General features: G+C 44.4%; 1 protein-coding gene across 2 annotated transcripts in view; it reads right to left on the minus strand.

Moving 5' to 3' along the window:
- Nucleotides 1–4,985: 4,985 nt before the first annotated feature.
- PTPRU (protein tyrosine phosphatase receptor type U) overlaps nucleotides 4,986–13,009 on the minus strand; it is an 816,311-nt gene continuing 808,287 nt past the window's right edge. For both annotated transcript variants that reach the window (XM_086957511.1, XM_086957512.1), the window contains one exon: nucleotides 4,986–10,757. In XM_086957511.1, coding sequence (XP_086813637.1) covers nucleotides 10,695–10,757 — 63 coding nt within the window. In that variant the 3' untranslated portion in view covers nucleotides 4,986–10,694. The remainder of the gene's footprint in view (nucleotides 10,758–13,009) is intronic.

Here is a 13,009-nt window from a genome sequence, read left to right on the forward strand (position 1 = left end):
TGGAAGCATCGGAAGCAGGCTTTGTAGATTTCGGCCTGGAAGCTGTTTTGGTCGGCTTGGAAGCGTTGGAAACAGGCTTCATTGCTTTCTGAGCCGTCTTGTCTTTAGGAGTCAACGGTTTCTGAGTGTGTTTCGGAAAAGGGACTTCTTTCAGTTTCGGTGCTGAGGGAGCTGGTGGTATCGGCACATGCGGTTTGCTCGGTATGGAGCTACCGGTAGGCTTTAATATTTTCTTCGGAGCCAGGCTTGATGGCGGGACTTTCGAAGCAGTATTTCGGTTGCGACTGAGCCCCGAAGGCGGAGTTTTGACCTTTGCCTTCGATTTAGGTGTTGGGGCTGGGGATGGGGAAGTAGTACTCACGCGTTGACCTGAAGGTATGGAGTCATCGGAGTCGTCTGCCTCAGATACGATTTGGAGATCATCGGAATCTTCCTCTGGGACGCATGGACCTTCGTCGAAGATATCCACCGGTTTCGGAGCCGATCTCTGCATATTGTGTCGACGGGCCCTCCGATCTCGAATGGTCTTTTTGGATCGAAAGGATGCACAGGCTGTACAACTCGACTCGTCATGTTCTGGCGATAAGCACAGGTTACACACCTCGTGATGGTCGCTGTGTGAAAATTCTGCTCCACACTCGGGGTATCTTTTGAATGGCGTCCTTTCCATGAGTTGTAGGCCTCACGGCGTGGATAGGCCCAACGGCCCGCGTCTACGACCGGAATCGATCTGATGAAGTCGAGTCGATAGTTGTTGATATCAAAAGTTGTTTGGTAAAGTTTTCACGAGTCGAACTACTTGAAAAGTAGATTTCAAACCGGAGCAGAAAAGTTGTATCCCAACCCCGTGGCGGAAAAAAACTATTTACCGATGGAGTCGATGCCCATATGCACTATCGTCCAAGGGAGGAGTCACCTATCTCGTGACTACAAAGACTTCTTCCAAGACGACAACAACATGCAATCATCCGAGCCCAACACCAGGTGGCGAACTAATGCTCAGTGTGAGATCTGCAGCTCATATGCCTCGAACATGTAATTCTCTTCATTTTGGCCTCAAGTTTGGGACGTGACCTCAGATTTATTTTCCTTTCACAAAACACAGCAAGGCAACTTGCTGCACTGTATTGTGTGAATGGAAGAAAACAGAAATACGCTACATCTATGAAGATACATAGCACTCCTGCTCTCTGTCTGTGCTGGCACACTGTGTGCTGCCTAGCACCAATGCAAGCACCCTTGTACTATGGTGCCTGTGTTAAGGGCATGATTGTTTTTGTGCAGGAAGATATCCCTTGCAGCACACATGGAAAGACGACGTAATAAGGAGAAATCTATATATTTTGCCTCGTTACGGCTCTTTTGGGTACAAGCACCATTTTGGTGCAAAGCCAGGTTAACAAGCCTTTGTTCCTCTAGGTTTGTGTCAAAATACATGAGGAGATGCATGGGAATGCCCATGCTCCGCCCATGTGCCTACCCGACACAAAGTAACGCAAGGCAGCGCTATGCGCTACGTTTCTTTGTATTTACTAAACCATGCAAATCGTCTTTGCAACCCTGAAGCAAATCTTAGTAAATTTGGGCTTTAGCGGTTGTTGATTTTTCACATCACAAGAAATAACACACACACATATATGATCTATCAAGCGGTCCCGCTATGTAGAGCCAGCTCACTTGTATCCAAAGACGAGGCACATAACTATAATCTCGCTGAATTAGAGAGCCACAGGGAGACCAGACCTATAAATTGGATACTAAGTACAGAGATGGTGACCCCTTTTGTCAGGGTTGTAAAACATATATCCCAGAGGGACGAATCCATTACAGATTTTCCATCTAAACACTGACACTAAGGTTGATTGTAGGAAAATGGATGCAATATGTATTTCATAAACATCTGGCATGGTACAAACTTCATGGACCATGACTAAACCCACTTTCTTAAAGACAGCACACGCCAAGGCTGCCCACCAGATTGTGAGGGTTGGGAGGACTCCTACACTTGTTTGCCCTAATTACAGGTTGTGTATAATAGGATGTGGTCTTTAGCACGCCCAGTTAACTCCCCCATTGTGAGGTTTTTACTGAATAAAAACCTCTGGCATATTTAGAAAAGTGTTTGCATCACCCTTGCGCCAAGCACGGTAGCACAAAGGTGATACAAAACCTAGGATGATATTTACCAAGCCACGTAGGACAAACTTGCTTGGCTTGGCAAATCTGGATTCAAGCAAGGCAGCCAAGTTGCCCAAGCTGTGTGGAGCATGGGTGTTCCACCTTCCCACCAGAGACTCAATGAAGAGGAATAGGATTAGTTCTCCTGGTTGTTTCCTCTAAGTATGCTGCATTCTGCAAAACACATAGATAACGGTGTTTATTTGCAAGAAAGTGTCCCTTCCTAAATATCAACAATCCTGTCTGCAACACAGGTAGGGTGACCAACCACCCGTAATTTTCATGGACAGTCCCTAAATCAGCACTAAAGTCCATTGTCCATGATTAATATCTTCATGGACAGCATTTGTCCGTATCGACTAAAGTACAAAGGTTTATTTACACAATGTAGATTCCCCAGCTACACTGCATGGGAGTCTCCTGTGCTCATTCCGGAGAGAGGGGCAGACGGCTGAAAAGAAATAAGCCCAAGGTGTTTGCTTCCCCAAAGAAATGCCAATATGTTAAAGGCGGCTTGGGAGGCATTAATTGCTGCAATCCTTGGAGCTTCCTGATGACACTATATTTAGTTTTTACGCGGTACAGTTAGTAGTCAGAATTCATGAACTCGAAAATCCATTGAAAGACCAGGAGAATAGGACAGAGCAAGCTGTGAAAGAGGAGTTCAAGCGACAGCGGGAAGCATAAAGCAAACTTGAGAAATACAATGGTAGAGATCGAACTGCTAAATACCAGCTGATGTGAGATTTATTTTCAACTGCTGTATTGCAAGGCGTGGGACAGCCACCTAGGAGTTTAGCAAAGAGAATATGGTCCTCTAAGTATACATTTTTCTAGTTTATGAAATAGTATGCAGAAGTGTGCAATAGCACCTTAAACTGTAAGCTGACTTAGTGAGTCAAATTCCCGTTGCGGACTACCTTATATCCTTATATCCTACAGTACACAGGTCTGAATCCTGTCAGGGCTCACTCATCTATTCATCCTTCCAAGTCTAATAAACTATTTACAACTCAGTTAGTCAAAAAAGAAACCCTGTAAATCGGAAGTTATTCTTGTTCTCTGTTCCTCTGGGACATAAAAAAAAACTTATTTTGGTTGTCTATTTACTTACTTATATACTATTGCGCAACCTCCTCTGATGTGTGTGTAAAACGTACCTTTTGCACTGAATTTTTGTCCTGAATTTTGACCTTCTGTCCTGAATTTTTACACTCACTATCCTGAATTTGTACCCATGCCAGTTGGCCACCCGAAACACAGGCACCCCTACTCCATGGTGTAAGGGTGCCAACGTTGATGCTAGGTTGCAGACTGTGTCAGTGCAGAGGACAGGAACGCACCAAATCTTGATAGCCGGTGGTCTTGCTCCGTTGCGGGGGAAAAAAATTGCCTTTGGCTCCCGTGTTTAACACACTTAGGGCCAAATGTAGGTAAGTATATTTTACCGATTCATAAATACTTAATTTTACCGATTCGGTATTTATGAATCGGTAAAATAGAAGGGGGGAGATGTAGGGAAAATCGGTAATTGAATTACCGATTCTGTAAGAATCGGTATTTACCGAATCGGTAAATACCTATTCGGTAATGCCCATTGATTCCTTTGGGCATTGAAGCCCATAGAAATCAATGGGCATTACTGAATCTGTATTTACAGATTCGGTAAATACCGAATGTTGCAAGGGTGCAGGGGGTGTCACTTTGACACCCTCTAGCACCCCGAATTCAGGCATGTGTGCCATGTGGCACACAGACATGCCCTAAGGGCATGTCTGTCTGTCACATGGCATAGGTGTGCATGCACACATGTGCATGCACACCTGGATTCGGTATTTTACCACCCAATTGGATTGGGTGGTAAAATACCGATTCTGTAAGGCCTGTGGGACTCAGAAGAGTCCCACCTACATCTGCAAGTTACCGAATCGGTAAAAATACCGATTTGGTATTTTACTGATTCGGTAAATTTACCGAATCGGTAAAATAGGGCCCCTACATCACAAATGACCATTTACCGGTCAGTAACGACCAAAATCGGCCGTTACCGGCAGGTAAATGGCCACCTACATCTGGCCCTTAATTATGAATGGTTTTTCTCTTTTCCATGCCTTGGCCTGGTATATTTCGGCTGATTTGAATTTCTGGCATTTGTTACGGTAAAAACAGCCGGGGTCTTAAAAGTATCGCACAACTCGGACTTTCAATCAATGCCCAAACTTCTGCAAGCACAGCGATCAGACAATAATTCCTTGCTCCTAATCAGGGCCCGCGTGCTGAAGCCATAATGCTCTGCCATTACTAGCATTTCAACCCCCGAGACAGCAACACAATGACAAATAGACCCAAACTACAATCAATGGTCCCCTATATATGGCTAACGGAATAAAAAGAAATACAAGCCAAAAATTGCAACTCTTGTCCCCTGCCGGAAGCCAGCGAACAAGGGTGAGCAGCGAAACAATGCTGGTCTTGTTGTTGCTACCAGCGTGCTAAGCTTGGCGCACTTGATGACACTGTGCCTCAGACACTTGCGTGCGCCTCTGTTTGGCTTCCTCCACCTGGCTGGGTTCAGGATTTCTAAAGGCGTCCGGCAATGTGGTCATTCCTTGCTTCTTTTTCTCCCCCCGTATCCCAAGAAAACATATTCTTAAAAGGCCCCTCAATCAAGGTCAATGGGTTCCCCACGTCAATAGACGGCGAGTCTGCAGCGCCGATGACGCATCCATCCTGCTGTGTCCACGAATAGCAGCTACATTTGTATTCCAGATCCGTTTCCCTTTTGTTCATAAGCAGACACAATCTTATTTTAATGTATCGTTCTTTTATTTCCAAAAAAAGCACCACCGCATCTTTAATACTGATAAACATTATCCATATTAAGAACAGCATATATATTTATGCATAGACAGACAGGTGTGTCTATACATAAACATATACATATATGAACATGTATGCATAGATCTCAACACATACATGCATATATGCATATATAAATATACACCTTATGTACATCCCCGATTATACAACAGTCTCTCTCACTCACTCGAGGAGATAAACATTTGAGCACTTTATGTTCAATTTACAGTTTGATATGACATATGTACATAGGCCCTGCTCATCTCAAAGTAGCACTTCTTTGCGTATGTGGCCGGCAGACCACACACTGAAGGTTGACTCAGACCCTTTCATGTGTTCAGCAAGAGCACCACAACATTAAGCTTCAGTGTGGCCCAAAAACATTTGCCAATGTCGACTGGCAGTACACCATTGTGTTTCGCACTCAAATTCTAGCAGATCAGATCTTGCAGAAGGTTGTTCCTAGTACTCCATAGTACTCCACTACTCAAACCCCCCACCCACAGGTTCTCAGATACACCCAGTGCTGGTGGACAGGTTTGCCTATGGTACTATATTTAGCAATTCCCCCACACCCCTCTGTTGAAGCACACCAACACTTGCAGGTACAAATCGCCCACTACTCTCTCTTTATTATTCCCCCATAAACAGTGCTGTAATGTACCCCAATGCAAGCAGTCAGGAGTTGCCTAGTGTGCCTTATCTATGAATCCCCCACGAACAGTCCAGGTAATATCACCGAATGGTTGCACACAGGGTTGCCTGGTGTTCGATATCTCTGCATTATACACACTGCTAGTGACTTAACCTCATGCTAGCGTACAGGATTGTTTGGTAGTCCATGCCTATTAAATATGAATATGTCTCTTTACCCCGCAGTCTTTCTTCCCGCAGGGAATCACAACGCTTCATACCATTACTCCGCAAGTCAGAACAACGCCTTGCGGAGGGAGGGTTGCTGGATGTTGGAATAGTATAATTTACTATTCCAACTCCAGTCATTGCGGACACTAGGGAAGGTGTTGGATTTAAAATCCAACACCTCCTCGCCCCCTCCGCAAGTCGCTGTTCTGACTTGCGGAGTGATGGTATGCGTTGTCACAACGCGGTCGTGGTAACGACTGCGTTGTGATTCCATGCGGGAAGATAGTTTCGGGGTAAACGTTGTTTACCATTAAATATTGCACATACAACACATTAATCTGATCTTTTCTACTGGGCCGGATTGTCGTTGTGTTGCATTTCAGTGAGACACCAGTGCTAGCGGGCAGGAACTGCTGGTTCCATTGCGTGGAATCCACCACTCAAAGCTCTTGGGATCCACTTCCATTCCAACCACTGCTTTGTAGCTCCCACATATTCACTGATTCACCCCCAATCCATTTTTTCCTGAGGCTACCTGTTGATCTCTTGCAGTCACTCTTCATGAATATCTTAGCTGGTACCCTCTAAGTCTTGTCTTATGATGACACTTCATCTGCCATAGCCAACAACAGGCTGAACCTCGGGGAGGTTGGACCAAGTATTACTCTCATTCCGACTTGAACTTACATAAAACATACTTGTGTCATGCTTTATGTAGAACAAAGAAAATCTTTGAGTGCTAAAGGAACATGCAAGCAATCTTCCCTCTTAAAAGGCAGGACATCACCTCTCTGAGCTTGGTGCCCTTCTGTGTGTAAACACCATCACCCCGCAGAACACCTCTCTTTGACTAAGTGTAATCTAAGATTCTGTGTGCAATGGGCAATTGTGATTGAGAACCATAGAGACCAGGGGCCAGATTTATCAAAATGTCACAAAACACAGCAGGACGACTTGCTGCGTTGCGTAACAGGAAGAGAGCAGGAATGCACCCTATCTATTCCGATACGATCCATTGCTGCTCTCTCCCTGCGCTGGCGCACTGAGTGCGGCCTAGTGCAAATGCTGGCACCATTGCCCCATGGAGCAAGGGTGCCTGTGCTACAGGCAGGATTGTGTGTGCGCAAAAAAGGGACACCTTCTTGCACAAAAAAACAATCCTTAGAGGCATGGTCCTCTTTCTATGTATGCTGTACAAGTCCAAAGAGGACATTACAAGAGATGAAGATATTTCTCCTTGTTACGCCTCCGGTGGGAAGATACCATTTAGACTCAATACCAGGTTTAATATCCTTAAACATCTGGAATTGCATCAAAATCCATGGGTGGATGCTTAGGAACGCCCATGCTCCACCCATGGAACGCCTTCCTAACGCAGAGTAAGGCAAGTCCGCGATTTATGCTACCTAGCATTACTCTGGAGGTACTAAGCCACACAAGATGGCTTTGCGTGGCTAAGTAAATCTTACTTAAGCTCTTGCATTGCCTTGAGCAACATTAACAGCAGTGCAAGGGCTTAGTAAATCTTGCCCCAGATTCTTTTAATTGACAGTTAGTACCCCAAATATAGAAGGAGGACATGTGGTTTAGGGCTGCCTTGGATCACTGGGGAAGTCATGGTGTCTAATCCTTTCTTCTAGACGTAGCAAAATTGTGTGATCCAGCCAAATTCTTTTGATCTCCCTATGCTAAATTTTTATTAAAAGTAGGATAACATAACAACAAGCCAATGAACCAGTATTGGGGCTTATTTGAAAAGCTGGACATGTCCCTATATGTTTTAGTAGTTTAAAGATACAAGTAGCTAGTCATGTCTCTCTGAATGGATGCCCAGTTGGAGAGGAACTATTTTCCATTCGATGTAGTAGAAATGCTTAGTTGAAAGAACTAGCAGTTTCTAAGGTATAATGAGAATTGCATAGCTCACAGCTGGGTTTAAAACAAAAACAGGAATAGTGGGCATATGTGGTATCTGTTCATTGATTGAGAATTGCTTGATTTCATGAACAATTTAATTTCAGAAGATAGTGGATCCATTCTATTGATGAGGAGTTCACACGTCGTGGGTGTGTCTGCCTCGGGCCCACGTTGAAAGATTATCTCTCTTTAGACTTCCATTGCAGCACCATCTTGATCATCTGCTCTACCGACATCTCTTTCACTTTCCCATAATGCTGTAACCTGTTATGGCTGAGACTACTCTTGCATCTAGAACTAGATCAGGGGAAGGCGAGCAGAAAGACTATGGGGGCACCAGCAAAGGATGGGTATCTACTGATTGCACCAACAAACATCAAAGGGTGGAGTGGCACCAAATATTGTCCTTGCATAGAGTGCCAAATATCCTTCTAGAAGCCCTACATGCCATTAGGAAAGTCATTGAGGCAAACCCTTGCCGATTGTAGTGTGACATGGTAGTCTGCATTGTATTACTACTGTTTCCGATTAGCACAGCATAAACACCTTACTCAAATGAGTGCACTGTAGTACTGCCAAACTCAACGGTGGCTTCTAATAGACAGCCAGAATTGCAGACAGAAGTGTGGTGGGCAGCAGTGGAAAATTGCTAGGTCAGTGGTTGCACTACAGAAACACATCCTGATACTTGTGCTACTGACTGTAGCTTCTATGAACATTACCTCGTAAGGGCATTCTCATTAAAGAGGGTCTTACTTTTGCCCCTTGCTCTCACGCCTTAGAGCACACTAGCATCATACACGATTATTCTCAAGGAATGCTGATGCAGATTACCAGCCACAGAGAGGGAGTCTGTGTATCTAAGTGATCTTAATGCATCAATCATTCTATGTAAACGTAAGCCCCAACACATCAAGATATTTTTCTCTATCTTGCAAATCTTTGTCTGTGAACTGTGAGGGGAGACGAATCTCTCATAAGTATGGGGGAGTCAAATCTATGCCAGGAACTGTTTGGAGCATCAAGATTCGTTCAATGGTCCAACTTTTATTTAGAGAAAGCCTAGTTGTCCTACAAATGTTTTAGTCTCGACATATTCCAACAGGTCCGAGGATAGTTCTCACCTTAAAAGGTGATTTTTCATCTCGTGTGAATTCTTGTGGTAAGCTCAGCTCACTGTCTTGCGCCGGTGTCACCAGCAATCGATACACGCAACAAAGGGATGTTGAGTGGAAGCACAGAGCATCTACCATCTGGATGTTCTTTGTAGTCTGATAGGAACATATCCTCTACCTGCACCAGACGCCAATCTGCCCTCCTGACACAGCACAGGGACCTTGCAGGTACACTGCTTCCTATCAAAGAATGTTAGTGCCGAATGTTTGTCCATTTCTACATTAATACACACTGCCCACATCCTCTTAGCTGCATCTCGCAACCCCCTTTTTCAATGAACTTCACAGCCTCTCCTCATCGTGTGCTTACATGACGCTTTCTTTCTACATGCCTCCATTTCTGTCTGAGCTCAACTTTCCAGATCATTGAAGAAGCAGAAATTAAAGAGAGAAGGCATTCTTGATTTGGCCATTACTTCCACCCCTCCATTCACAACACAGTTCATTTGAAAACACGCAGTGAGGGTTCAGAGGTTGTAAAGACATACTCCATCACGTTTAACAATGCATGGACTTTTCACCTCAAAAACCTTGGCAATACGTGGCCCACCAAAACGTCCCCATTGGCAATCACAAAAAAGACGTACAAGTCCCAGAATGCATTACAGCACAGGCCACCATGGATGGCGGTGCTGGGCCAATCACATCCCTAGTGGTTGAGCTATGTGAGAACACTATTGGCTTATTTGTAAACCACTGTCACTTTATTTGGCACTGTAGTGCTAGCCGTGCCGCATCTACTACAGCATCTAAAGTGTTTGCAGCAGAGAGCGAGTCCTGTTACGTGTTAGTATGAAAGCAAGACTGTGGTGAGAAGTGGAGGAAGGCTGTTACATGTACCATGCAACACAAAGTCCAAAGGTGACTGTTGAATGTCTCAAGATAGGCCCAGCATGTTGTGCCGCAAGGTATAGGGACCTTTTAGGACGCTGACATCATAAGGTGACTGGGCGACTGTGGTAGTCCCAAAAGCAAAATATCCCACTCCCCTGCAGGGACTTCGAGAAACCGGTCACAAAACTGAAGAAATGTATACTGCTGTTGAACATCTGGCCATCTTAAGTGTCTCTGAGATGAAACAATGGCTTCTGAAAAACTTTGCAAGCCCCGTCTCATTTTGAACACTGATCTCAAATGCATTTGTCTCTGGAACCCCAACAATGCAAACGTGCTTTCTAGCTGTGAGGGACCAACTGAAGGAAAGGTAAGGACATGCCAGCTGCCCCATTGCCCAGATACATCCAAGGGAGATTTCAAAGCCACAGCTGATATAAGGAACTTTGGAAGGAATTCTTGGGGTTCTGCATGAATACATTCCAAGCAGAAACCAGAAAACCGAAGAAAAGTTAAAATTCAAAATACAGTTACAATGGGGAGTGATGATCATGGAATAGCTGTTTTTTTGGCAGGGGGTAGGGATTTGTTGCACAGAAGCCACCAAGACGAGCTTACATTCCCCAACAGAAATGAGCACAAGCCACTGTGTTGTGCAGGTAAAAGTCAGCTCAAGGCAGGGAGCTTGCAACCTTCGGCCACCCAGCAGCCATTTTCTTCTTTCAGCTTTTGGGGGCTGTATGAGAGTTCTCCTTTCTTGGCTTGTGTAACGGGTGGCGCTGGGTCGCAGTTCAAATGCAACCAAGAAGATCGCCGTGTCCTTTCGTAGCAAGTGCCATCGTCCACCACATCCCATTTGGCAAAGTGCTATCTGGCATCCAACGCCTCCAGGTACTCCAACGCGGCCTCATAGCAGAAGCGATACTGCTCCTGGTGGTGGGAGAGGGAAAGAGACAAGAAAAGATTTAAACATAATAATGACCAAGGGTAGAAGGTTCAGAGAGGGCATGATACCTCAGAGAAAAGAACAGAGAGAAAAAGATAGTGAGACACCATGGCTAAGTCACAGCAGCAAGACAAAAGGACAGGGTAGTACTGGAATCAAAGACGCACAGAAATACAAATAACAAAAAAAACCAATTATACAATGATACAGACAGACTACAGCACTGAACCGGTTTGTGAATGTGCACGGGGAAGGGGTGCAGGCGTCAAAGATGGGGGGAGATAGTCGTCGATCTCCCCCCATCTTTGAGGCCTGCACCACTTCCCCGTCCCCACCCTGAAAGACTATGAACGAATCGTATGATTGATATACGTGGGGCAGGCGTAATCCTAAGGGAATAGTACCTTAGCTTCTCTAATCATTGGATTTTTGTTTCATTTACTCTCTTTCACTTGAGCACATACTTTTACACTTTCTACTGCACCTGGCATAATTCTCCCAACCTCTTGATTTTTAATAAATATTTTATATATGTATATGAAATAAATTGCGAATTTAATTGTTATACACTCTTGTATGCTGAATTTTTGTGTTTTGGGTATCATCCATAAAACTGGAAACGCATTTGGTTTTCTCTGTTGCCTTTTCTCCTTATTTTTCAGGATTAATTCCGAAGAACCAACTCAGATTCATAATGAGTAGTACACTTAAATGTGCTGAATAAATTGTGTCTAGGACCACCTTTGTTTTCTATACAATCTGATACCCAGGTCCTTTGACCTTGCTGGGTTATACCCCATTATCTTAATGGGGGGTATTTCTGAAGCAGAAGAGACTGTGTCAAAGTGAGGAAAGAGCATCTTTGTTGATGTTTGTACCTAGAGATCGTGGACAAACAATGCCCAATGGTGGAGGAAGTGGGAAAATCTACCACCTGCAGTGGATGCACACTGTTGTAGGAACACACTTGAAGGAGACAAGGTTCGCTCAAGGAGGCCAAGCCCACTCATTTTGGGGGTCTTTGATTATTACGCAGTCGGGATGATGGCTGGAGCAACTAAGGGCTTCTCCGATTGAGAGAAAAGCTTCTGAAGTAAACTGATCTTCCACTCACTGACCTCGGCTATTATACTCCTCCTCCCACAAAAAGATTTCACTTACTCCACCCTGAATGTATCCTGTCTCCTTGTAGAGCGCACCGCTGTCTCACAGCTAGGTTTGCGCTACACAAATGCTTGCAAAGGTGTTTGAGGTTTAATTCAAAATGTGGACCTGGGGGATGGAAACGTCAAGTTTGGAAATAATGTTCACAAAGGCACTATAATTGCAATTGGTTATGCGTATAGCATGATTGGATATATAGGACTATTTTATTTTGCATTTTGGTGAAACTAAGGGCCAGAATTACTAACATTTTGTGCCGGGTTTGCTGCACAAAAGTGATGTAAACTGGCACAAAATATATGTTTAGAATTTACTTTCCATGGCAGATCATGCTTTGTGCTGGAAAGCTGCCTGAAAGTAATACAAAGCAGCGTTTTGCATTCGTTTGCATCAATTGGTGACAAATAGTGGTACATTTCCATTCCCATGCAACCACCCATGGCTTTTGAGACAAAACCTAATCTACTAGCAATAGCAGACAGGTTGCCGCACAAAATAATACCTCTTCAAGGCTGGTGTGAAAGGAGAAATGTTTTTATTCCTCCTAACTTTTCTGAATTTGTATGTGGGCTGCACTGTACAGCACATATCCAAAGAAGGAAAAGTTTTAAAAGTTGTCTAGGCGTAGTATTTTGTACTGGAAAGATATCCTTCTAGCACAAAACCAATGCTAGACATGCTGTGATACCTTCACACTACAGGTGTGTGCCTGATTATGTGCCAGCACTAGGGGAGAACAGAATAATGCTATATATTAGTAGATATGAAGTTTTCCTACTCTATCCCTCTTGTACAATGTAACGCAGCAACTTTGGATGTTGTGTTGTGTTGTGGGACACTTTTGTAACTCTGTGTCAGATTCTATTTGTAAACCTTGGGCTTAGGGCCTGCCAGAAGGGGCGCAAAGCCGCAGGAGTAAAAGAAGTCTGGCATTTGTCTGTTGCACCACTGAAGAGCCAGGCCAGGAGAGGAAGAACAAGCTCTGTCCAACTAAAGTAGACCTTGTAGGTCCTAAAGCAGGCTGGGCTTCTGCACTGGGACAACTGTAGGCACAGCACAGTCAGTACTGCCA

The sequence above is a fragment of the Lissotriton vulgaris genome, chromosome 2_1 (genome assembly GCF_964263255.1).
Source record: "Lissotriton vulgaris chromosome 2_1, aLisVul1.2, whole genome shotgun sequence".
NCBI lineage: Eukaryota > Metazoa > Chordata > Amphibia > Caudata > Salamandridae > Lissotriton > Lissotriton vulgaris.